The sequence below is a fragment of the Cottoperca gobio genome, chromosome 17 (genome assembly GCF_900634415.1).
Source record: "Cottoperca gobio chromosome 17, fCotGob3.1, whole genome shotgun sequence".
In the NCBI taxonomy this organism is placed as follows: domain Eukaryota; kingdom Metazoa; phylum Chordata; class Actinopteri; order Perciformes; family Bovichtidae; genus Cottoperca; species Cottoperca gobio.
The window spans coordinates 25,095,172-25,123,102 of record NC_041371.1 but is presented as its reverse complement, the minus strand read 5'-3'; the positions used below and the strand labels follow the sequence as shown (position 1 = coordinate 25,123,102).

The 27,931-nt window shown below is 40.1% G+C and overlaps 2 protein-coding genes across 3 annotated transcripts; both read left to right on the top strand.

Moving 5' to 3' along the window:
* Positions 1 to 535: 535 nt before the first annotated feature.
* Positions 536 to 6,012, top strand: LOC115023090 (C-C chemokine receptor type 3-like). Of its 2 annotated transcripts, none has more exons than XM_029454242.1 (3): positions 536 to 598; positions 1,129 to 1,200; positions 3,340 to 6,012. In XM_029454242.1, the coding sequence occupies exon 3, from the start codon at positions 3,354 to 3,356 to the stop codon at positions 4,437 to 4,439; it is 1,086 nt and encodes a 361-aa protein (XP_029310102.1). In that variant the 5' UTR covers positions 536 to 598; positions 1,129 to 1,200; positions 3,340 to 3,353; the 3' UTR covers positions 4,440 to 6,012. The 2 variants fall into 2 exon arrangements, with proteins under 2 accessions (XP_029310102.1, XP_029310103.1); XM_029454243.1 differs by lacking the exon at positions 536 to 598 and adding an exon at positions 960 to 978.
* A 5,321-nt stretch (positions 6,013 to 11,333) lies between these two features.
* On the top strand, positions 11,334 to 27,789 carry LOC115022452 (contactin-associated protein-like 2). Its single transcript, XM_029453428.1, has 5 exons — positions 11,334 to 11,787; positions 17,303 to 17,413; positions 20,011 to 20,204; positions 25,987 to 26,134; positions 27,767 to 27,789. Exons 1-5 carry the CDS (start codon positions 11,703 to 11,705, stop codon positions 27,787 to 27,789), a joined length of 561 nt encoding a protein of 186 aa, XP_029309288.1. The 5' UTR covers positions 11,334 to 11,702.
* The last annotated feature ends 142 nt before the right edge of the window (positions 27,790 to 27,931 follow it).

The following is a 27,931-nucleotide window of genomic DNA, read 5'->3' as shown; positions in this document are numbered from 1 at the left end:
CTCATTCATACAAAACTGTCAATAAAGATATTTACAGAAATATCAGAGATGTGATAACTCTGACTTTCAAATGTTGAAATAGATTGAGAACGTAAAAAAATAATGTTGCATGTTTAAATATATCTGTTTCCTACCATGGTAAATGTTAATAATCATTGTGAGGAATAATTTACATTAACATGTGATCAGACAGTCTCTTCACATAAATGAATATTTATTATGATTATTATTATTATTATTATTATTATTATTATTATTATTATTATTATTATTATTAATGATAATATTATCATTAAAGGTGAATCGTGCAACTATGTTATTCAGGAAGTTTATCAAGTACAAGTAGCCCTTTGTATTATTTAGTACCCTTGAAGTAGCTCTCAGTATCAAAAAGGCTGGTGACCCCTGCTCTATTGTATCTGACTTTGTTCTTCTCCAGTGAACTTATTTTGAATCTGTTATAACTTTAAGACTAGAACTAGACCAGAACTTTAATAGCTTATTAGATTTAAAGTGTTTGAGGAAGAGGTCCAGACTAGACTTCTGACCCGGAGAAAGGACTTTTTCCCGACAGTATGCCCCCGGATCAGAGAGATAGGTTGGTGTTCAAAACGGCTAATGCCGAAATGATAGCAATAGGTCGTTGTTCAAAATATGGTGAATAATAAATACTATGTCACACGTATGCCTGGTAATGTTCCGCTACGTTTATATAATGTGTGATCGCGTTCTGCTAGTAAACATGCCAACATAATACAAGTATTGCGTTAGTAGTTAGTTGACGCTAAATGTCTGTTATCGATTAGTCAGACTGGCTACGGTGTTAGATGAGAGAGACTTATGTTACACAATTATTTATTAAAGACAGAAAATATTATTTTAAATAATATACATCAGGGACGTTACTTGTGTGACAGTCTGACGGGCAGCATACCACTCTCGGCATGTGCCGCGGGACGATAATGGCAAACCATTAGGGTAAATAAGGGTGCGGATGCACGTGTAATGATGCTCTGTCTCTAATCTGTACATTTTGCCACCACACTACAACACAACAGTCTGTTTGTAGGACTGCCCCTTTAGCAGATACCTCTCTGTCACTAAACTCTTCAACTAAATCTGCTGCAGTGACCACGGAGGAGTCCGGGTTTCCTTGTGCTCCCCATCCTCCTCTCTTTGCATTACCACAAAACTGCACAGGTGAGTTCAATCAGTCTTTACAACAGTGACATCAACAGTCTGTTGTTGTTTTCTTTGACAGTTATCAATTCTTTATGCTTCTTTATGAATAGTATACATTTATGTTTTTCTATTTAATTCTGGTTTGAAACTGGCATAATTATGGTACTTATTTTATATCAAATGCATGGTGAGGATGAAGTGTCTCTTTAAATGGGAGTTTTCATCAGATCAAACAGCACTAGTAGTAAACTAAACTCTCAACTTCATACAAAATACTGAAATTACTATCTAATTCATATTAATTTGTCACACTGACAATATCGTGATTTAAACTTTAAAGTCTTATAAGCTTATATAAAGCTGCAGAAATGAAGATTTCTACTTTGATTTAAAAATGAACAGTAACCATTTTATAATGATTCATTTAAAATCTTAAGATTTCTTCTGATGGTAAATAATGCCATTGTGTGCACATATAAATGTGACACAATACAATCAGGAGTTTATTTACTTCACAGGAGGAAGAATTATTTTTTACAACAGTGAAAGATAAGTGTGTATGTCTCATTTGCGGGGCAACGGCAAAGCGGCACATTGTGAGAGACACTTTGGTAAGTGTCACAGAAGCTACCATGCTAACTACCCAGCTGCAGCACTGCGGGCAGAACAAGCCGTGAGTTAAAGGCAGCTTAGGGCAGCAGCAGTCTCTTTTCACGAGGCCGGTGAACAAGTCACAGAAAGCAACGGTAAAGGTGCAATGATAGTTATTGAAAACACTGTTCTAAGACGAGAAGAAAGGTTTCGATGTCATCTCCACTCTCCGATGTTACAAAGTTAGTGTTTGTACAAACAGGATATGTACATTTGCTACTGATGGTGTAAAATAAATGGATTATCAGGTTGATCAAATTGAATTAAAAGGACAGTATCAGAACATTCATTAACTAACCACACTTAATAGATAAAGGTAAAACAATAGTATATCTGTTTTTTAAGTCATATATTATTTATTGATTTATTAATAGAGGATAAGGTCTTAATACAATTGAAAATATATTCAAAAATACTTAAATACCATTTAGTAAATTTAAATACCGTGATTAAGGATACACAGGGCAGATGCATTTGTGTTATAATACATAATATGCATAGTCAGCTATGAATGTACTAAACTGACATCTACTTGTCACTTAGCATAAATGTACACTGTACTAATAACTAGCCACTTTCTCAATATTTATCACAAATACAACAACACAACCTCATTATGTGTTAATATAAACTGTCCCTGTGATAAATATTATACATTAATACAATGTCAAACAAGTTTACAGGAAAATAAACTCATAGCTTTCTAAATGGTACACCAGCAATTAAAGGAGCTCTTAACATGAGCTTCATATATTCAGATATACATCTGCTTGTGCAAACTGCGGAGAGCAAGGTGAAGAACTGTTGCACAATTCACTTTTATTCACTTTGTAGGTTGACCACACTGAAGACAAGAGGGTCCAAATAATGTCATTTATTCCCAAAAACTTTTTCAAAATGAAAACAAGTTCAGAGGTAACGAATATAAAACTCAAACTTGTGGAGCTGATAATGACTAATTTCTGGGAACAAGTATTGCACACTGTTGTGAGAGTCAGGACTTTTTTTTACTGCAGTCAGCAGTTTCAATTCTTTATTTTGAGATTAACAAAAGAAAATCCACACAAAATGATGGATCACGTATGAGGTCATTGGTTTAACTGTCAGTTATTTCATAACACTACTCTCTGCATTTTTCAAAGCAGTTACTCTGAGAGATTTTATGTTGTTTGGATCTTTATTAGTTGTTCGCCATGGTAATAACTGCTCTTCTTAATTTCTACAGGTGAAAAAAAACCATGAAATACATGTATTTAATCAGTAATATGTATCATTGCATTAATATTGGTTCATCGCTTGCTATGTATGTGCATCCAGATCTCACTTTGAGCTTTATAACGTCCCTTCAGACACCTATGGGTGACGTCACGGAATAGACATCTTTATTATTTGCTGCGTGTCAGCTGAGGTGTAGTTCATCTTATGTGATAAGGACCAGTTGTGTTTTATGAGAAATTACTTCAACTACCAGCAAAACGACTAACATGGCTCTTTAATGTCTCACAGGTCAAAGCCCAGCCATGAGCGATGATGACAATTATCTGCTCTTCAAGGATCTATTATATGAAGCCAATAACTCAACTGTCCCAAGCTATGTAGTAAGTGAAATTATTCAGCTCTGTTCAAAGCAGGCTGTCAACCAGTTTGGTGCAAAATTTATCCCAGTTTTCTACTATGCAAACTTCCTCCTGAGTTTCCTTGGTAACGGGCTTGTTCTCTTCATCATCTACAAGTATGAGAAGCTTAGCACAGTGACAAACATCTTCCTCCTGAATTTGGTCCTCTCCAACCTTCTCTTTGCATCCAGTCTCCCTTTCTGGGCAACGTACCATCTGTCTGAGTGGATTTTTGGCGTGGCTCTGTGTAAGATGATCAGTAGTGCCTACTTCATTGGCTTCTACAGCTCCATCCTCTTTCTCACACTCATGACATTTGACCGATACCTTGCAGTGGTGCATGCAGTGGCAGCTGCTAAGAGCAGGAAAAAGGCAAATGCCATCATTGCGTCAGTGGTTGTTTGGTGCATCAGTATTGTAGCGAGTGTGAAAGAGCTGGTTTTCAAAAATGTGGGGAAAAACCCATTCAATGGACTGACCTGTGAGGAGTCAGGATACCACGAGAGCATCATGGAGCGCTGGCGTCTGGTAAGTTATTACCAACAATTCCTTCTCTTCTTCCTCCTCCCTTTGTTCATGGTGATGTACTGCTACATCAGCATCACTGTCCGCATCCTGTCCACCCGCATGAGGGAGAAGTGCCGCGCCATCAAGCTCATATTTGTCATCATCTTCACCTTCTTCGCCTGCTGGACACCCTACAATATCGTCATCCTCCTACGAGCTATTCAGATCTCCAGCACCAGTGATAATGACTCGTGTTCTGACGCAGAACGCTTGGACTATGCACTTTATGTGTCCCGAAACATAGCCTATTTGTATTGTTGCATTAGTCCCATGTTTTACACATTTGTGGGAAAGAAGTTCCAGAGCCACTTCAGAAGGCTGATGGCTAAGAGGATCCCCTGTCTAAAGGGAAACATGAGCCTCAGCAGCCAGAGCACCAGAACCACATCACAAAAGACACCACACTCTGCTTATGAGTACTAGACAGGCAGACAGACAGACCAAATTTCACTCCAAACATAGAGTTCACTGCATGTTTACTTCCAGTCAGACTCCTAGTCTACACTGTAAAATGTCGTTATTAGTTAGAAACAATCAAATCCTTTTTTATCAATTAATTAATTAATACTAAATAGTGCGGAGTGTTTAACATATACTTCTCAAATTTAAATGATTAGCTTTTATCATACTTTTTTAAAAAGCATGTATTGTATTTGTATTAAAATTCTCTTTCTTCTTCTTATGTGAAAAAGGTTACATGAAGAAGGATTGTTATGTGTACTTTTATACAAGTGTCTTCTGAGACTCATACTACTGTTGTTAAAGAAAATTCAGGAATACAATTGAACAATATCTATCTATATTTTAATCTGCTGTGTCCAATGTCAAGAATGAATGTTAAATCAGTATGTGTCTTCAGCTGGTCAGTGAGGTTTAAATTCTGAGTAGTGGGCAAACCCTAACGTAGCTGCCCTCAGTCCCAACCATACATACATTTTTAAAAAACGACTTTCTATTTTTCTTTCTTTTTTGCTCTGTTACTGTCACATGAGAGTTGAGGCAGACCAGTGAATATAGAGAGAATGATGTAATAAGTGATTGTTGATTTAATGTTGAATGCAAAATAGAAGTGTGTTTAGAAGAAGTGTTTAGAAGTGTGGTGTTTTTGACAATATGCCAATATTGCTAATATTGCTATTACTTCTGTTGTTTTATGGGAAAAAAATCTTTTAATTATTTGCATTGTTGTATATTGTTGGATTGGATGAGTAATAAGATCGTTTCCCTTTTTGACAGAACATCTTGAGCAGTTTCATGTCAGCTAAGCACATTCCTCTGATGACTCAGTGTAGTTAAGTCTCAAAAACAACATGAACTAAGTGAACATGTTTAAACTGTGATAAAAAGGCTTTATGATACTTACAGGACAGTCTGAGTCTTTGTTATTGCCAAATACATTTTGGACAAGTACATTAAATACATATAAATAATAAAAGACACAGACATCTTAACAACCCATTGGAGCCTCTCTCTCTCTCTCTACATTTTTCTATTTTATATGTTCCAATTGCAAAGTTATATTTGTTTCCCTGACATTTCCTCTCTTTTAGGTTTGATTTTTTTCAAAAATATAGTAGGTTTATCTCTCTTTATCTTTGACTCATTTGTGTGTGTGTGTGTGTGTGTGTGTCTCTCTCTCTCTCTCTCTCTCTCTCTCTCTCTCTCTCTCTCTCTCTCTCTCTCTCTCTCTCTCTCTCTCTCTGTGTAAAATTATATTTGTGGATCTGGATCCTTTTTGAAATTTCTTTTTTTTTGTTAATTCCCAGGGCCCAGGTCTGACAGTTACATTCAAGTATGTTCAACCTCTGTTGAAGTCCATCTTGAGAAATATATGTTGTTCTCTTGTGTCCATTCTTGATGCCGCACAATTTGTTGTGTACATGGATTTTATTAAGTCAAATGTTTTACCCTCTACACCTCTTTGAAGTAGTTTGTAAAATAAACTGATGTGCCAAATTGAATCAAATGCTTTTTTGAAATAAATGAAACAAGCAAATATTGTTTTTATTTTAAATTTACACACTTGTCCACTAGGGTGTGTAGGGTGTAAATGTGGTCTGATGTGCCATGATTTGGTATGAATCCAATTTGACTTTTGCTCAGATTGTGTTTCATAAATAGGTCTATAAGCCAAAAATGTATAATGCTACAGAAAACCTTCCCCAGGTCACTGTTCACACAGATGCCTCTGTAATTATCAGGGTCAGATTTATCTCAGTTTTAAAAAATCGGTGTAATGAGACCACAATTCTAGATGTCAGGGAAGTACAGAAAATCAGATTTTTTACTTTACTTTACTTACATGTTTAAACATTTTGTTTAGGATTAATTAAGTCTTTTTCCAGTTCTTGCTCAGTAATCAGGAGATCCTACGGGTTCTGGGAGTTTGTTTAACTTTGTTTCAGTTATATGTGTTTGTTCTAAATCACAGTTGATAAAAAAATTTGAAGTGATTAATCCAAATGTCTCCGTTTATTTAGTTTAAGCATGTCACAGTAAAGGACGTGTATAACTGCGGGTCTCTGTATTTTTGGTTGGAGAAAGTTATTTTCTTTTTTGTTGGCATCCTTTATCAAACCAATTGATCTTAGGCTACTTTAAGTTAGCAAAGAACCAGCCTTTGAATATCTTGAGCTAAAATAAGGCTTTGTGGATTACCTTACATACCCTACAGTTTTCCTTGAGTGGGAGAAAGACTCTGCTAGAGTTTGGAGTCTTTTTGTCCTTAGGTTAGTGTAGCGTAAACTTCCCGCTTTTGTTCTGTGTCATTAGCTGCCGTGTTTGCCAACATCTCTTCTCTGAGTCTCTATACCTTTCTTGGCTTCTATGATCCTTTTATTTGTGCCTGTCTTCCTTGCTGTTTTCCTCTCTTTTAGGTTTGAGTTTTTAAAAATATAGTAGGTTTATCTCAGGTTAAAACAATTTAATTTCTGTGAGAGCTTCAGTGAAACATGACTCTCTCTTTCACTCTGTCTCTCTCTGAGAGAAACAGAGGAAATGGAATTAGGGCCACTGTCACGGTGGGGAAAAGGTGAGGACTGCAATACTGCAAATGCAAGGTGGCAGACGAGGAGATTAACAAAAAGAGGGCTTTATTCCAAAAAGCTTCTGAAATTACAAAATAAGGCAAAAAGTAAAACTTTAAACACAAACCAGGACGACACGGGGAGCACGAGGAAGCACAAAGAGACATATGCAAGGGTGACACTTAGATGACGAACTGACAAGGAACACTGGGACAGACAGGGATATATACACACAGACACTAAACGAGGGGAACGAGACACAGCTGGGGAGAGAAGCTAAAACACAAGGGCAAGGTGAACGGACACAGGAGGAACAAATCAACAATCACAGAGAGGGAAAACACACAGACAGGACATGACACAAGGGGGAGTGAACACTTCAAAATAAAACCGGATATACAAAATCCTGATCATGACAGTACCCCCTCAAAAACAAAAATCACAAAAAAAATCCAGTAGGGTGAGAGGAGGGGGACCGGAGGAGGGATCAAGGGGCAAACAAGGAGGCCCCCGCTCTGGAGGCCGGCGAAGCGGGCGGGGATGCTCAGGAGGCCGGCGGAGAGGCTTAGGCTGCTCAGGAGGCCGGCGGAGAGGCCGGGCTGGAGGCGGCCGGGCTGGAGGCGGCCGGAGCCGCTCAGGAGGCTGGTCTGGAGGGACGGAGGGAGCACAGGGGCTGGAGTGTCGTGGGACGGAGGGAGCACAGGGGCTGGGGTCTCGAGGGACGGAGGGAGCACAGGGGCTGGGGTCTCGAGGGACCGAGGGAGCACAGGGGCTGGGGTCTCGGGGGGCAAAGGGAGCACAGGGGCTGGGGTCTCGAGGGACAACAGGAGCACAGGGGCTCGAGGGACAACGGGAGCACAGGGGCTGGGGTCTCGAGGGACGGAGGGAGCACAGAGGCTGGGGTCTAAAGGGACGGAGGGAGCATAGGGGCTGGGGTCTCGAGGGATGGAGGGAGCACAGGGGCTGGGGTCTCGAGGGACGGAGGGATTACAGGGGCTGGGGTCTCGGGGGCAAAGGGAGCACAGGGGCTGGGGTCTCGAGGGACAACAGGAGCACAGGGGCTCGAGGGACAACGGGAGCACAGGGGCTGGTGTCTCGAGGGGCAGTTGGGGAACAGCTGTGGTCTGCAGCGGTCCGCCATCAGCTGGAGAGGATGTCTGCAGAGATCCGACAGCGGAGACGGGGGTCTGCGGAGGTCCGGCAGCGGGAGCGGGAGTCTGTGGAGGTCCGGCAGCGGGAATGGGAGTATGCGGAGGTCCGGCAGCGGGAACTGAAGACTGTCACGGCCCAGCAGCTGAAACAGGGGTCTGTCATGGCCCGGAAGCAGAAACAGGAGGCTGTCGCGGCCTGGCAGCAGAAACAGGGGGCAGCAGAAACAAGGTGATGTCGCGGCCCGGCAGCAATCACAGAGAGGGAAAACACACAGACAGGAAGTACAACTAGACATGACACAAGGGGGAGTGAACACTTCAAAATAAAACAGGATATACAAAATCACGATCATGACAGCCACAAGCTATATTTACAACCACAAAAACCAAGAAAAGAAAGTAAGAGACATGTTCTGTCGATCTTTTCCCCTCATTTTTTCAGCACAATGGACAGCACCTCACCTACACAGGTACCCCCTAATTAGACCATCAAGGCTCAAACAAGGAGGCCACCGCTCCGGAGGCCGAGTAGGAGGCCGGCGAAGCGGGCGGGGCCGTTCAGGAGGCCGGCGGAGAGGCCAGGCTGGAGGCGGCCGGAGCCGCTCAGGAGGCCGTGCTGGATGTGGGCGGAGCCGCTCAGGAGGCCGACGGAGAGGCCGGACTGGATGAGTGCATAGGTTTATTTCAAATTAAATAAACTAACCAATGGTTTTGATGTGCTTCCTTGAGAAGTCAATATAGACCTGTAGAACTACAAATAATCTGGACAAAAGGTCCATTATTGATTTCTTGAAATTGATTATAAATCCATGCCTTATTAACCAGCTGGTGATGAGTCACTTATGTGGGCAATACATATTCTATTTCTATTCTGTTCTATTTTAAAAACATGTAGTTCTTAACCTGTTTTTCCCTCCAGGTTGTCCATGTAGTCCTATCACATCCCTAATCAAATCAAATCAAATGTATTTGTATAGCCCAATATCACAAATTATACATTTGTCTCAGTGTGCTTTACAGACTGTACAGGTTACGACACCCTCTGTCCTTAGACCCTCGCATCGCACAAGGAAAAACTTCCTAAAAGAAACCCCATAATTAAAGGGGGAAAAATGGAAGAAACCTCAGGGAGAGCAACTGAGGAGGGATCCCTCTCCCAGGACGGACAGACGTGCAATAGATGTCGTATGTACAGGATAAACCACATAGTACAAATACAACATTTGACAGAAATTATGTTGTGTTGAAAAAAGAGAAAGTATGGATGAATCCAGGAAAATATCAAAAAGGCTTCCCGGTGTCCAGCAGGACCAGGGCAGCAGGGGCAGCCACGATTCCTGATCCTGACGTAAACTTTATCAGTGGCAACCTGCCACATGAGAAAAAGAAACTACGGGGATGATGCCCCGGATGATGAGTTAGTAACATACATTTACATAAACGCATACAGATAGAGAGGGAGAAGAAGAGAGGGAGGGGAGGAGAGAGGAAGAGAAGGAAGAGAGCAGGGAGGTGTCCCCCGGCAGTCTAAGCCTATAGCAGCATAACTAGGGGCTGATCCAGGGAAAACCTGAGCCAGCCCTAACTATAAGCTTTATCAAAAAGGAAAGTCTTTAGCCTACTCTTAAATGTGGAGAGTGTGTCTGCCTCCCGAACACAAACTGGAAGCTGGTTCCACTGGAGAGGAGCTTGATAGCTGAAGGCTCTGACTCCCATTGTACTCTTAGAGACTCTAGGAACCACAAGTAACCCTGCAGTCTGGGAGCGTAATGCTCTAGTTGGTTTATAAGGTACTATGAGATCTTAAAGATATGCTGGAGCCTGACCATTAATTGCTTTGTAAGTCAGGAGAAGGAATTTGAATTCTATTCTGTATTTTACCGGGAGCCAGTGCAGAGCAGCCAATACAGGAGTAATATGATCCCGTTTCCTTGTTCTTGTCAATACACATGCTGCTGCATTTTAGATCAACTGAAGAGTCTTAAGCGACTTTTTGGGACAACCTGATAACAATGAGTTGCAGTAATCCAGCCTTGAAGTAACAAATGCATGGACTAGTTTTTCTGCATCATTTTGAGACATGTGTCTTATTTTTGCAATGTTACGTAGATGAAAGAAGGCAGTCCTTCAGATTTGTTTTATGTGGGAGTTAAACGACAGATCTTGATCAAAGATGATGCCAAGAGTCCTTACAGTGGTGCTAGAGGCCAAATTAATGCCATCCAGAGCTTCTATGTCATTAGAAAATGCGTTTCGGAGGCGTTTAGGGTCTGTGTTTAACATCAAAAAGTTGCTAGACATCCAAGTTTTTATGTCCTTAAGGCATGCTTGAAGTTTAGCCAATTGATTGGTTTCATCTGGTTTAATTGATAGATATAATTGGGTATCATCCGCATAGCAATGAAAGTTTATAGAGTGGTTCCTTATAATATTGCCCAAAGGAAGCATATATAAGGTGAATAGAATCGGTCCAAGTACAGAACCCTGCGGAACTCCAAGACTGACTTTGGCTGTCATGGAGGATTTATCTTTAACACATACAAATTGAGATCGCTCAGATAAATAGGACTTGAACCAGCTTAATGCGGTTCCTTTTATGCAACACAATGTTCCACTCTCTGTAGTAGAATGTCATGATCAACAGTGTCGAAAGCAGCACTGAGGTCTAACAAGACAAGAACAGAGACAAGTCCTTTGTCTGATGCCATTAGAAGGTCATTGGTAACTTTCACCAGTGCCGGCTCCGTAATCTTATGTTATATGTTGTTTATCCTGTACACACGACATCTATTGCACGTCTGTCCGTCCTGGGAGAGGGATCCCTCAGTTGCTCTCCCTGAGGTTTCTTCCATTTTTCCTCCTTTAATTATGGGGTTTCTTTTAGGAAGTTTTTCCTTGTGCGAGGGTCTAAGGACAGAGGGTGTCGTATCCTGTACAGTCTGTAAAGCACACTGAGACAAATGTGTAATTTGTGATATTGGGCTATATAAATAAATTTGATTTAATCACTAATATCACAAACACTAAGCTTTTCTCCTGCGTTCCCTCCTGGGAGCTCGCGCGGACCATACCGTCCCCTTCTGTCCCCTCTTCAGCCCGGTATTGTTGTGCGTATTGGATCGTACCAAGTGTGGCAGAGAGTGGGGGTGTATTGATTGGTACGGCAGCTCAGCGGTTGGACAGATCCTGTCTAATGTCTGCCTGACCATGCACCTGGAGCGCGAAGCCCGGCCCGCAGCACAACCGCGTTCTGTTCACAGGCTAGTTCTGGAGGTTGTTGATCAAACCCCGCTCCGCTGGGCAAGTTGATAAGAAAGGAGAGAGAATTCAAAAAGCACAAGGCGCAACGGGCGGACAGCCATTGCTTTTTGCCTTCGCTGCTACTAAAGAAAGCAGCGTCTCGGCGGTGTATCACCGGAACAACAGACAGCTCAGCGAAGGGATTGCCACACTAAGACCTGTCTGGACCCGCTGTATTGTCCCTTTAGCTGTGTGGATTTTCTGTGAAGATGTCTTATCTGACCGTGACGTTGTTGCTTCCAGTCTTGTGTATCATCATCATCATCACCTCAACTGCTGCATCCTCCGTATCCCGTAAGTAGGCTAATGCACACACATACACAGACTCTCACTAGCAACCGTGGCTAATTTGGTAAGCCTGCTCTTGCTGGGGCCAGTGCAGCTCTCTGTGCAGTCAGGGATATGGACTACATCCAGGACTCAGCATGAGGCCAAACCACCGACATAATAACAGCCGGGCTGGGGACCATACACAATTGTAATGATTATAAACATATAAACATAAACACATAGTAACGTTATTTAATTGTTTAAAATAAATTCATCATCACAAATTCTGTGTTACTGAAGACGAAAACATGACCCTTATATATCTATATGTTTTTTGAAGCAGGAATGGAGTCTGTGCACTATGTTTACACTGAATTCATAAATACACAAAGTATATGGATGAGTCTAGCAAACGCTGAACTAGAACTCACAACAATTCAGAGTTCAAATTTGTGCAGCAAGTAGGCTGTATCAATACAATATCAATATCAATTGTTACAGAATAAAAAACAAGAAATCAGAACAATTCATAGGAGCTCCACTAATCAACCAAACATAGAAAGAGTCTTTTACCCTTACCTTCTTGGGTGACACTGTTTTATCCACCTACAGCAGTTCTAATCGGTGTATAGCATACACTAATTATTTAAAACATACAAATGTGTACCGATGTGGCCGCCGTGTGTTTAAGCGTTCTACTGTTGGTCTGTAAAAGATAATAACACAATATACCTCAGATCATACAATTGTATCCACAGTTCCAGAACAACTACTAAATGGACCTGAAGGGGATAATGTTCTCTCAGCAGTATAACATAATTAACATAATTAAAATAGTATATACTGATGTTTCTATGGTAATAAATCCTACAGTATGTAATGAATAATTTATTAATTATTAATGTACATGTGCAAATCATTCTCAGACACTTTAAAACCGAATGAGGGGCATGTGTTAAAAACAACTAAGGACATATGATAAAGAATATTTTATGCTTTGTTATCAATATCATGCATTCATTCGCTGTTTATAAACCAGTTATGGATGCTTCATGAGAGAGTATAGTTGTTGATACATACATTAATAAACACCTAACATACAACTATCCTAGTGTGTTATGAACTGTTTGTTATTTGTATACATACTGCTACTGTAAAAAAGTAAAATATATGTATATACATATATATTCACATTCCCTCCATGGCGGTGCGCCGTGACCAGCTCTAGTTCGGCTCGGTGAAGGTGGCTTGCAGGTCCGGCAATAAACTCTACTATATAGCTGTAGTTAGGAGCTATATTTTAAATTACCAGTCTGAACAAAACCCAGTGGTAGGTGTTTCTATCCACCTGTTTTATGTGCAATTCATACTAATATTTTAAGCAAAGTGAGAGTGTTAACATGGTCTACACAATGATTGTAGAGGAAAAAGATCTTTAGATATATAAAAGTTTGCACCTTACAGGCACATTTCAGCATTTTAAATATTCTTACCTTGTTGGAGTTTTTTTAGTTTTTTCCCAGTTGGAGGGTTTGCCTGCAGCCACTTTTGTGTGATGGCTTAAACGTAAAAGAGTTTCCTCCTGTGCCATCAGTTTATCTGGATTTTGCCAAGTCAATGTCTATTCCAAAATGTTAATGATCTCTGTAGATCTCTTGTCGATATGACATATTTAAAGGACAAACTCAAAAGGTAACAAAATGACCTGCTTAATAAAAAATAAACAATAGATAGATAAATACTTTATTTATCCCAATTGTCCTAGCTGTAGCCTCGTCTCTGTGAGCCTTGCTGTATTTCAATGTAAGATTCACAAATTTTAGATAATGCTCTTCCAACAGAAGGTTCACTAGGACCTTGAATTGTTGATTTAGCCATATACGATTCCAGTCTTCCTTGTTTAGATACTTAACATTGAGAGATTCTCTTTCATTTTGTGTGTACTCATCTTTCTTTATTAAAGTTTGTGACCTGTTGATATCTGAAGAAATATTTGTTTAAGGTTTTGTTTAGGTGTTTGAGCAGTGTTTACTGCTTATCAAGGTGCCTATCTTGCTACACTGCCCTCCCTCCCAGAGGTCAAAGGGCATATTTACAGAAACGCACAACTTAGAACCCAACTTCCCTCTTTTCTCTTCACTTCTCCTCCTCAACACAGCTTTCAACATGATGCTGCCTCTTAAACCCATTACACTGTTGTGGACTGAGAGCAGAATAGTAAAATGATCTCTATGCAATGCCAAATTATCTATAAAATGACTGGTTATGATAGAGTTTAGCACCGTAGAATGTGATTAGGTGTATGTTTTTGGAAAGAATCCTCACATAAATTTTCTTTGCGTACAGCCTAATTTAACAGATGGCTTTTGTTTTAAGAAACTCTTCACTATGCAGCTCTCATTGAGCCTCTTCACAGACAGATAAGTCAGTCCTTTAGGTGCTGAACAACCATTACAATGGGAAACACAGTAAAGTCTGTCTATAGTGTCAGCTAACAAAAATAAAACTTAAACACTATTATTTAAAAACTTTTCCACCAGAGGCTTTGCCGTGAAAGAAATGGACTACAGATTGCTTTGTTGCCAGTTAGACATAAAGACACGTAAACCTTTAAACTCCTGCATCAGATTGTTCTTAATTATGAATTTAATGAAGAGTAGCATACCAAAGGAGTAACATACACAAGGAGTAACATACCAAAAAAGACCATACTTGCAAGTATCATAACATTCATATTATTTCAAACAACTAAAAACTACCGTGTCTACCCGACAATTTGTATATATTAGGAATAAATTACTAAAACATTATCATTAAATGTAATCTTGGGTTCTGCAAAATTATCCAATACTAACAGCAGGAGGCACAAGAGGGACAAAATTGTTAATTAATGACCAAATAGGAACAAGTATTTTCCTCAGAAAGATGAGATGTCAGTGGAGGGGAGAGGTTATTTTCCATGTTCTCTGTTGAGCAGATTATCTCTTCCTTCTTCCTTTAAACTGCTTGAGATGTGCTTGGCTTGTTGTTTTGTAATGCATATGAGGAAACTCATTACCATACCCCGCACCTGTCACCCACACACACACACTGAGCTGTGACTCCTCCCCCGCCCAAAACTCCATCTCATATCAAGTGTGATGAACAAGTCGAGAACAAAGACACACACAGCCTTATGCTTTTTTACAAGGTACTTGTTCAAAACCAAATCAAAGTAATTACATTTTGTGTCAGTAACAGTGGCATGATAATAGACACCAACAGAAGTTCAAAAGTGTAAGAATAACCTTTATGGCTATTTAGGCCTTTGTAAAAGGATTAGACACTGATGTTGAGCGTAGCTGACATGTGGTACCTTCTTATTTTCAAAAATGTGTCAGAGAATTGATAATATTGTGTACACTTGGCTGGCTTGACCGTATGCTGTATACCAGGGCTATTCAACTTCATTATCCATCCATCCATCGTCTACCGCTTATCCGGGATCGGGTCGCGGGGGCAGCAGGGGGCAGCAGCTCCAGTCATTCATTAGCAAGTGGGCCAAATAGGAAAATCACTGGGGGTTTGTGGGCCACACAATACTTTGTCAATGAATCACTACAAATAACTCTTACTTACAGTAGTGTTAATAGTTACTAATATATGAAATGAACTAGTCAGGTGCATACCTTTTTTCACTTTATTTATATCACCTTAATTCATTACAGAAAGCAACCAGTCCATTCAAAACAGTAGGAAAGCTGCGGTTACAAGGCTTCACACAAAAGTGCAAAATGTTGCATCTTTAAAACCAAGGAGACAAGAGTTTGTTTCCCAACAGGTCCATGTCCACTAATGTAGAAAAAAAGATGAATATAATACCAGTAAGTAGCCCTGTTTATAATATCCTCAACACTTCCAAGCATACATAAGGTGCTTTGAGTCCATATCCATAAAATGAAATACTAAATGCAAATAGAACATAGTAAAACAGTAGCATCAGACTCACAATAACACACATATCTTGGATAAATATTTACAATTTAACAGTAAGTAGGCTTGTTTGAATCATAAAACAGATGTGTCTTATTTACACTAAGAATGCATTACATTAAGTCAGGTGATGTACTCCTACAGAACTACAAACATATCAGACTTCTGTAATTTTGAGCCTGTTTCAGTCAGTGAGCGAAATTAAACTTTTGGTTTTTTTTTTTATATTCAGAACTCAGTTTTCACATTGAACAGGTGCTTATTAAATAATATGTGTCTTGTTTATGTGCACGTTTCCGTGTTTACTGCGTTACTTTGCACGTTCACATTCTCTCTTCTGCTTCGCGGAGCTCAGTCAGACACAGGAGAGGAGAGAACTAAAACAAAGCAGGGCTGCTATCGTGGCTCTCTTGTTCCGTGCAAATGCGACCAAAAGCTACTTGACTCCATTAAATGATGCTAACGGTCCCTGTACTTTCCTTCTCCGTTCCTCTGAGCCCACGGGAAATCTGGCAGAAAACGAGCCGTGACTTGACTTGTAGTGTCGCTTCCCGGTGTATTCTTTCATCACGGAAATACATTCGTTGCACGATAAACACACCAGTTTTTTACTTGTTGTGGCTGGCAAAGTAAATCAATACGTGTCAGTCCATTCGCTCTGGAAGTGACGATTTTCAGAATCAACTCTAGGTTTCTTTGGCTTGGAGAGAGACATATTTAAGCGTGTTGTTAGCGTGCTGAGCTAAAGCAAGGGAGTGACTTTCTCTGTGGTCCGCCAACCCAGTGTGAGCTTGACTGAGCTGATGGCAGGTGCGGACAAAGTGAGTTTTTTCCCGGACGCCGCTGCAGCTCGGAGTGGAATGGAAACACCTGCATTTTCGCCGCATTTGGTGTGAATCAGGCTTTAATTTTATTTATGCTATATATGCCAGCCCGATTTGCAGGCGACCTCTTGCGGGCCAGAAAAAAGTTCAGAAGGGCCGTATCGGGCCCGCGGGCCGCTAATTGAATAGGCCTGCTGTATACTATACGTGTTGGGTCGAGAATGGGATACTGACAAAATACTATATTAGTTATCATTATATGTTGGCTAGATTAGTCAAGACACTCTAAAACTGATTATTAATAATAAAAGGTGGGAGAGCAAGAGAATGATTGAACCAACTTAGAATATAGGTAGGCAATAAGGAAAATACATGATTAAGTTAGATCTAATAATACAAGGTGTACTGTATGTATGACGTTTTATGGATGCTACAATAGAAAGGATGTCCAAACCAGTTATAGACTGGTTCAACGGAACTGCCTTGTGAGGCAACAGCTTGGCTCCATTTCTACTTCCTGTCAGATGATGTCATCCACATACACAGCAACAGGAAATAAACTGAGACGCATTTAGGATGTTTATGTTCGGAACCCAGGATTGCTTTTGAAGACGGATATCTTAGATTAGTGAGTTAGCATGCTAACATTTGATAATCAGCTAGTCAGTTGGCTTCTGCAGACTGACATTATTGGTAATGATGAGTTGAATTCTGTGTCTGTTCTTTTTGTCTCTCTGATTCAGGAAAATGTGGGGACACCTTGGCCACTCCTCTCCCCTACAGCTCCTTTACCAGCTCATCAGTGTATGCCCGAGGATATGGAGCTGGTTACGCCAAACTCAATCGGAAACAAGGTATGCCTTTGCAATGGGAGGTTGTTTGGACCTTTTCCAGTCATGGGGTTCAGTGGTCAGCTCTATCAGATGTGATCAGATGGAATTGTTCTTTTCATTAATATGTTACCACGCTGAAGTAGTTACTCATTTAAAGGCCCTGTCACAGTTCCGTATGGCAGAAACGTATGTTGGCACATATGAAAATTAGCATATACAACATGTATGAACGTATTCAGAGCCTATTGATAGTGTGTCACGTACTTATACAAAACGTATCAGAGCAAATGGCCAACGTATTCGACGAATGCCCAACAGATGCATCACGCGTTCCTAGCGTATTCCTTCGCCGTATGGCGGAAACGTATGCCAGCGTATACGGAATATCGGCAATATGGTGTACGTTGTTGAACGCTGAGGCTGTGAACATTTTTTGAGCATGTTCAAAAACCTTTCACGGCCTCAGTGTTCAACAACGTACACCAGCGTATTGCCGATATTCCGTATTTTCATATGCACCAGCATACATTTCTTCCAAACAGAACTGTCTGACAGGGCCTTAACTTAGTTCAAGGATGAGTTTGGTAGTAGGTAGGGTAAAACTACAACGAATCCAATACAATGAATACTAATACATCTTTAAATATTTAAAATTACCATTAGTAAACAAATCAAATCAAATTTATTTATAGAGCCCAATATCACAAATGAGACATTTGTCTCCAGACTCTACAGCAGGGGCTATTCAACTTCATTAGCAATTGGGCCAAATTGGAAAATCACTGGGGGTTTGTGGGCCACACAATACTTTTGTCAATGAATCACAACAAATAACTCTTAATACAGTAGTGTTAATAGTTACTAATACATGAAATGAACTAGTCCAGTGCATCCCTTTTTTTCCCTTTAATTGTATCATCATAATTCATTGCAGAAAGCAACCAGTTCATGCAAAAAAGTAGGAAAGTTATGGTTACAAGGCTTGACACGAAAGTGCAAAATGTTACATCTTTAAAACCAAGAAGACATGAGTTTTTTCCCCCAACAGGTCCATGTCCACTAATGTAGAAAAAAGATGAATATAATGAAATCACATTTCCAGTAAGTAGCCCTATTTATAATATCCTCAACACTTCCAAGTATACATAAGGTGCTTTGAAAACAAGTCCATATCCATAAAATGAAATACTAAATGCAAATAGAACATAGTAAGACAGTAGCCATCAGACTCACAATAACATGCATATCTTGGATAAATATTTACAATTTAACAGTAAGTAGGCTTGTTTGAATCATCATAAAGCAGATCTGTCTTTGCATTTACACTAAGAATGAGTTACATGCCTAAGTCAGGTGATGTACTACTGTAGAACTACCATACATATCAGACTTCTGTCATTCTGAGTCTGTTTGAGTCAGTGAGATAAATTACACTGCCTTGATTAGCATAGTTTGGCTGGCTCATAAGTGGTAAGGGTAATCCTGAGACACTCCTGCTGCGCTAATTTTTTATATTCACAACTCACTTTTCACATTGAACAGGTGCTCTTTTATTAAATGATATTGATCTAGTTTATGTGCACGTTTTAGTGTTTACTGCGTTGCTTTGCGCATTCACATTCTCTCCTCTGCTCTGTTTCACGAAGGGCGGGGCTCCACCCTCAACACACACGTACGCACTCACGCACGCACGCACACACACACTCCCACACACACACACACAACTACAGTCAGTCAGACACAGAGCAGAGGAAAGGAGATGAGAGAACTAAAAAATAGCGGGGATGCTATTGTGGCTCTCTCTTGTTCTGTGCAAAAGCGGCCAAAAGCCATTTGACTCCATTCAAATGATGCTAGCCGTCCCTGTACTTTCCTTCTCCATTCCTCTGACTCCACGAGAAAACTGGCAGTAAACAAGCCATGATTTGACTTGTAGTGCCTCTTCACATTGTATTCTTTCATCACGGAAATACAATTGTTGACACAAACACACCCATTTATTACTTGTTGCCGCTGGCAAAGTAAATTAATATTTATCAGTCTATTCGCTCTGGAATTGGAGATTTTCAGAATCAACTTGAGGTTTCTTTGGCTTGGAGAGAGACATCTTCAAGCGTGTTGTTAGCTTGCCGAGCTAAAGTAAGGGAGCGACTTTCTCTGTGGCCTGCCAACCTAGTGTGCAACGTGACCTTGACTGAGCCGATGGCAGGTGCGGACAGAGTAAGTTTTTTTCCGGACACCGCTGCGGTTTAAAGTGGAACGGAAAAACAAGAAGTTGCAAACCTATTAGAACATTAACATTAAGTAGCATTTAGCTGACGTGACTCTCTGCATGACCAGCTACAACACCAGCATATTCACTTGCAATTGTCCTGCAATACAGATGAGAAAAACAAAGCTTGCTAACCATGCGGTTACACTGCAGTTACACTACTCACTTAACTCCTTGCAATGACATTGTTAATCATAACAAAATAGTATATACTCAACTGTTCAACTGATGACAGGACACTTATGATCATTTTGTTCCAAATGTTCAGATCCATATTCTTGCTCTTCTTCCTTTTCCTTTCCTCTAATCTTTCACCCTGTCAACCCTACACAACCCATAAAACTAGGTGCTGGAGGCTGGTCACCCTTGGATACAGACCGTTACCAGTGGTTACAGGTGGACCTGGGTTCTAGGAAGCAGGTGGTAGACATAGTGACACAGGGTCGCTACAGTAGCTCTGATTGGACCAGCAAATATCGGCTGCTCTACAGTGACATACAGAGGAACTGGAGGCCTTATCTACAGGATGGAAACATCTGGGTAAGTAAAAAATCTCATGTCTGCTAGATCCGTGTATATCGCCCCCCGATAGCCCAGGCTCAAGTCTCGACCTACTCTCCAACTAACGGGTCCTAGTCCTTTCAAACAGGAGTCTAGCTGACTATTTAAGTTGGTGGCCATGAGATTTAGCGGAGTGTCTACTGCCTGTATACAAACGTCTATCCCACTTGCACCAATAATCCCGCTAAACTGAATAGCATTGTGAATTCAGCGGCTATTACCAGTCACGCTTGTTCGTACTCCGAGAACGCTGCAAACTTGGTCCAACATGCTAACAATGCTGTTGCCATTAGCCTTCCTGGCTGGTCCAATCTCTAGGTCGGAGTCTATAGGATGTCTTCGCACCTTCCCCATCTTGTGTTCGTAGCTTTCGTGCTTTCAATTGTTCCTTTCCTTAGAAACTTGTTTACTTGGCTCTGGGTGATGACTTTGATTTTCTGACCTTGTGCGAGGTCCATCATTCCACTCCAGTATCTGGCCAACACAGCTAGTTATTTTTCTTCTTGGGGGTATTTATTTTCCACTGTGGATATGGTGTAGCTCCAGAGTTACCATACCTCCTTCTTCGTTGCTGACTTTCATCTAAACTTTCCTTGTAACCATTTGATTGCAGCTTGGTCTTTCCAGTGACTGTGATGGTTTCTCAGATGTCCATAAATAACTTTGAAATACTTCAAATATAAATTCAGATCTTGCCTGCAATAATGGTTACAATGCAAACAGGAACTGCACAAATGATGCAGATTAAAAAAAAAAAAATGTAAACAAACTATGCAGTAGCTACAGACAACTCACTTCCTGCACAGCAAAGTTGCCATTCTTTGACATGATATGTGTATTTAGAAAGTAATGATTATAAAAGGACAGTGGTACAGCATTAATCAATAACAGTATATTATATGTATTAGTTATGTTAGGTGGAATCCCACTGGATGTTTTGTCTCTCTCTTTGTATTAAATCTACATTTTGTCTCAGTAGTTGAGCTAAGACTGGTTGCCAGATATCATACAAGAAAATCGATTTTCATAAAATACTAAATGATTGTATTTCTGAGTAGCCTAAACTAAATAACAATATATGGCATGCTGAGCTCAGACATTTAACTATCCTGTAAATAAAGGGAGTGCAATCCCGAAATAATATCTGGCTGGGTTTCTATCTATAATCTATATATTTATGCAATGTAATCTATTCCAAAATGATATGTGTATACTAGCAAATTATTTATTATTTATCTGTTTATCTAGCTTATCAGTACATTTTTTCATATAAAAATCAATAATCAAACTCTTTAAAGTTAGTCTTAGTTAGTCATCGGATTAATTTTAGGTATTATTTAGAAATATAAAAATGATGGCATGAGATCCACCTTGATCGTCATTACATTACATAGGAACTCCTCCCCCAACAAACCTCCACACGCAACCTCCGCTTCTCTAAAAAAACTTTGCTCCACCCCCCTGGACCAAGCTCCGCACCATGGGCGATCGGGCCTTCTGCTCAGCTGCTCCCCACCGACTCCTTCAAGAAGAGCCCAAAAATCCTTTTCACTAAAGCCTTTCCGTAAAATCTTATGTCTGTTGTTGTTGTTGTTGTCCTGCATTTTAGCGCCTTGAGATTGCTTTTAGCTTTGAAAGGCGCTTTATAAATACAATTTATTATTATTATTATTATTATTATTATTATTATTATTATTATTATTATTATTATTATTATTATTATTATTAATAAATTACAGGTCATTTATCAGCATACCTGTCAACATTGGAATTTCAAAATATGGGAATTTTTTGCCGGACTCCGCCTATATTTTAACAGCTCTCAGCCACCAATGTAAACGTAAACACATAAGGGATGGGTATATACATGTTTATTTAAAGTATGTATTACTTGTACAGTCATATTTATAAGATTTATGTATTTTATTTGATGAGTTATTATCATCAATTTATTTGATGATTGATGATTGATTGATGAGGCTTTTGTTTCCCTCGACGAGGACTTCCTTGCGATGTCAGAGTCGGGAAACATGTCAGCAGAAGCTGAAGGCTACATTATTTTGTATGTGTTTGTGCCTCTTGGACGTGCTTGTGCTTGGACGATTTTTCATGCTGGCGAACATCGCTTATTCTGCCGTGTGCAATGCTAACATCTGAATGGCACACTTTACAAAAAGCACGAGTTTGCCCGACTCTGCTTTTAATAAATAAGGGAAGGTCTCCTCCCATTTGGTACTTATAAAGTTTTAACTTGTTTGGCAGGTACAACTGCGTCTCCATCTATCTCCCGTTCACTGTCACATATGTTTTCGTCTTCACCTTCTGTGTTATTGTTCCTGTTTTCTTCTTCTGTGTGTTTACTGGCGGATAACGTTTTTCAGCTAAAGTTAAACATAATACTGCCATCTGCTCTACTGGAGGCCACTTTACACTTTTTTTTAATTAGGTCTATTTTTTTTTTTTGAAAGGTTTAAAATACGGGATAATTACGGGAAAATATTTAAACGGGAGAAAAACGGGAAGGAAGTAAAAATACGGGATAATCCTGGGAAAAACGGGAGGGTTGACAGGTATGTTTATCAGACACTCTTATCCAGAGCAATTTACAGTGAACTAACTACAGGGACAGTCTCCCTGGAGCAACTCGGGGTTAAGTACCTTGCTCAGGGTACTAGTGGCAGCCCTGGTATTGAACTCACAACCTTCTAGTGTTCCATTTGGAAACCAAACCACTAGACCAGGGGTATTCAACTAAAATGCTAAGAGGTCCAGTTAGAGAAAATTTCCTCAAGCAAAGGTCCGGAGCATCATAATGTCTAACTTGCGTTATGAATTGGTGTGATATATATTGAAGTAGCCTAGTAGCTGTATAAATGTCTGCATAACTGACTGTCAAATCAAATAATAATAAATTGTATTTATAGGCGCACTTTTCATTTGAGTAAACAAAACTCAAAGTGCTACAGAGTAAAAATTATGAAGCAGAGTATACATTTAAAAAACATTGAAGAATGAAGAAAGTACAATTCAAAAACATTTAGACAATATTTATTGTCACTTAACATTGAACTATACAGATATTTATAATACTGTAGATCTGTATAATGATCTTCTCGGGCTGCATTTGAAAATAAAATTGTGAAAATAAATAATAAAAATTTTGTTTTTGAAAAATTGTACATCTTAAAATAAAGTGCTTAATTTTTTAATTGAAATTAGAAAAATTGAATAAAGTGTAGCAGCAGTTTGAGTTTACCTTTTTCTTTGTTAACTATTTCACATCTTGACTTAACAGTCTCAACTAATTTAACAATTGAACAGTTTTACAGTTTCTCTTTCTTTCCCTCTTATATCCCACTCCCCCACTTTATTTTGTTCAGTGAGAGAATTGAGCTCTAGCTTGTCCTGCCAGGATTTTAAATCTGTGCTGGAATGGTGTCAGGGCCATTCTCATACACATGTGCAGGTGCTCATTGGTTAGCCTGGAACGATATTTAGTTTTAATTATATTCAGTTCTTCCAAATTGCTATTTCAGGGTCACATCTGCTTGGAGATCAACCAGTTGCATCTTGAGAGGCCCAGCATTTTCCCACTTGAAGTGCTGTGTGACTTCCTTTGAGAACTCCCTGACATCTATGATGAGAAATGGGTTCTGAATGAACATGGTGAGCTGCCATCCAAAACTGAAGCTGTCAAAATGTTTGCTGAAGTTTACAATCAGCTTATCAACAAAGTCAACAAAAGAAGAGGCATCTCTCTGTCCCTGAACCTGTTCCCTCACTTCTGGGAAGTGTTCATAGTCTCCCTGCCGATCTTCCTTGAACACCTCAAGTTTCCTCTGAAAGGAGCGGACAGCTGTCATCAGTTCACAAATAGAATTGTCCTTCCCCTGTAGCTTCAAATTCAATTATTTCAGATGTGAAGTGATATCAACCAAAAAGGCCACATTATCCATCTTTTTCTCATCTTTTAAAAAGAGACAAAACGGTGTTGCCTTCTGACTTTTCAGCTCTGCCAAGAACGCCGCTACTTCCCTTCTGATGGACCAAAAGCGCTCCAACACCCTGCCTTTGCTGAGCCATCTCACATTGTTGTGCAGCAAAAGATCATCAGCATTTGCATCAACTTCTCTGAGGAATTCCTTGAGCATGCGATGCTGATAGGAAGAGGATGCCCTGAGAAAATTGATCATTTTCATCATTGTGTTCATCACATCAGCATGCTCATCTGACAGGTTGGCGCACAGGACAGATTGATGAATTATGCAATGGTCACAGATGAGCTCAGGATTGTCCTCTTTAATTCCTGCCACTTCTCCTTTCTCTCTCCCTATCATGGCAGGGGCTCCATCTGTGGTTATTGAAACCACTTGTTTTGGCTCTATTCCTCGCTTTGTCAACATCTCCTTAATGGCCAGGTAGATGTCCTTTCCTCTTGTACTGGTCTGAAGGGGAGTAACACCTAACAGGTCTTCACAGAACACTTTGTTGTCTTTGTTGAAGAACCGTACATAAACTAACAGCTGAGCATTGTCAGAAACATCAGTGGACTCATCTACAGCTAAGCCTACACACGGTGCCTTATGAAGGGCTTCATCCAGCTGGGCTAGCACATCCTGGGTTAATATTTCACATTTCTTTGTGGCTGATGATGCTGACATAGGTATTTGCTTTATTTTGTCACAAAGCTCTTTTTGTTTTCCCTCAAGCAAAGTTTCAGCTACTGCAGTCATGCACTCCTTGACAACCCCTCCATCAGTAAATGTTTTTTTGTGTTGACCCAAAATCCAACCAACTCTGAGGGAACATTCGTGAGCAAGTTGTTGGGCAGTGAATGAATGGGTCTGGATCCTGGTGGATTGATAATATTGGGTTCTGAGACTGCTTATGTTATGTGACCTGGGTGTGTTTGGTCAAAAACTTTTTGTTTTGCCTCATAGTGGTGTTTCACATTGCCACTTTTAATGAGCACCACAGTCTCTGAACATATGAGACACACTGGTTTTGTGCTCCCAGTTGGAAGGATAAACATAAATGAGTCTGTCCATTCTGGGTTGAAAACTCTGTTATCGCTGTCCACTTTTCTCTTCTTAGAGAGCGCCATGTGTGGTTATTTGTCTCTCCTTGTCTGCCACTCACTTGTCTTTTCGTCTGTATTTCTGTCTCTGTCTGCCGCTGACTCGTTTTTTCGTCTGTATTTCTGTCTCTGTCTGCCGCTGACTCGTCTTTTCGTCGTTACTTCTTTCCCTGTCCGGGCTCATCTCTCTGTCTTCTCTCCCTGCTAACTTGTCTAATCGCTAATCGCCTCTCGCCTCTCATCTGTCTGTATTCAGAGTCGCAATGTTTGCCGGTTCGAATGCACAAGATTTGATTGGCTGAGTAGCATCACGTGACATGTCTTAACTCGCATGCAATTGGTCTGTGAGTTTCCTGAACCGCTAAACCAGTGCCGTGAAGGGCTCTCCCATCCAAGGGAAAAAAAAGCAGTGTGTTTGGTCGTGTCGAGGTTGAGTTTCAAGTGGTGTGAGGACATCCACTCAGAGATATCAGTCAGAAAAGCAGAGATTCATTCCTCCAACTGGGTTTCAGATCTGGGAAAAGACAGAATCAGTGAGTGTCACCACCTAGTTGGGATCAATTTGGACCAGCCGGCCAATTTGGACGCAAGTTGAATCGTGTGTTTAGAATTGATTATGGTTATAAGTACTGTGGAGACCTTCTTGCCAGAATTCTGCAGCATGTTTGTGTCTGTGTGTTTCAGACATTTGAGGGGAACGTGAACAGTGAGGGTGTTGCTCGCCATGAGCTGCAGCACACCATCCTGGCTCGCTACATCCGCTTCATCCCAGTGGACTGGAACAGAGAGGGACGCATCGGAGTACGCCTGGAGCTTTACGGCTGTTCATATTGTGAGTACAAGTGGACAAGAGAGAAACCTGATTCCTTGTATTTAGGGTTATATTTCCTCACCATACACTTTGGAGCGTTTTGTTTCAAAAAACGATTAATTTTGTGTCACTGCATCCGAGGGAATGTTAGCTGGCAAACACGTTTGTCTCGACCTGATGATGTGTCGTGATTGCCATGGTGATATTCAAACATAACTTGAAGTTATGCATTATAGCAGCCATTTTAATTTGATTTCTTTCAAATCTTTAATTTATAAAAATGACTAGCTTTACATTTTACCAAAATTATTTTAATTTGATTTAATCTAACCATTGAGCAGTACTCTGTGGCACACAAGATGACGCTCTGTGGCCCACCAGTGAGAATAGGTGATGGAGTGTATACAAACTGTGATAGCCCCGTTTGTATCCAAAGCCTGATCTATCTTATTCTTCTTTGCCATAGAGCTTGCTTTACTGTTGTCCAAAAACTATTAAAAACACATCAATGAGCCACACTGCACTGTAGTTTATTTTATTAATCACACATACACCAACTTGCTGCCCGAAATACTGAGTAGAGCACCAAATCTGCCGCCGAAAAAAAGTACTCAACAAATGCATTTTTCACCCTGTTTGAATTACATTACAGTTCAGTCTGAAGCGACTTACAAAAAGTGCAAACAATCATATGAATATGAATCACGCCACACCTACTGTAGACACATGCACCTCTAGACACAACAAACAGCGCTATTCCCCTGAAAATAAATAATTATTGTTGATGATGTATAATGAAAAATGTGGGATTACTATTCCTTATTTCATGGGCCATATGGAATTCATACACCTTTATTACATACAGTGTTTCTCCTACCATTGCCCCCCGTCAAAAGAAAGAAACAAAATATTTTATCTCCCCCTCAAACAAGCGTGTTTTGCAAGACTCAACATGTGTCTGTGCAGGAGACCAGAGAGAAAGCCGTTTTTAAAAGTCTGTGTTCAACTCTCAGCACTTTGTCTGTGGATTTTCAAAATTGTATGGAACAGTAGGAAAATGTCAGTCTGTCATTGCTGTCATCACTCTGTATTTTTGCTGTCCACACTAAACACAATGTGAATGCCAACATTTTCAAATTTATCCACCTCAATATTTATTTTTGGGTGATAGCAGTCCAAAATGGAGAGACAAAAACGTGTTTTCAAATGTATCCAACTTCCTGTGGACGTACTCTTATAGTCAGGCCCTGATTTGCAATACAACAGTTCAGTTGATATTTGGGGTCATGTTAGCCATGAAATTTGATAGTAGCAAATAAATATCACTGATAATACAGCTACCTCAACTGCTGCTATTGCTGCTTCAGTGTGTATGAGAGGAAGAGGATGGAGTCTTTGTGTTCATGGGTACCTTGCTACTGCTATGTCCTCCATACCAATTACCCCCATCAGCCCAGGCATCTGCTCTCATGATTCTGTTGTGTGTGTGTATTAAACAAATACGTCAAGCACTGTAGTGATTGTTGACCAAAAGATGATGCTGTTTGCTGATACAGCATTAGATTAGATTAGATTAGATAGTATTCTGAGAATGTTATCCTTTTAAAATAGATGGGCCATTAAGAACTTTAACCCTAAAGTATCTCATGTTAGGCTCTAGCCTCTACTACACCTGACAATACAATATAATAGCAGTTACTTTTTTTAAATAGTGTTTTATTTGTTTATTTGATTGTTGCATTTTCTGAATTAAAAGCTGATTATAAAGTCATGGTCATGGTAGTACAATAAACATCACAGTACAGTGTGGTATTAATT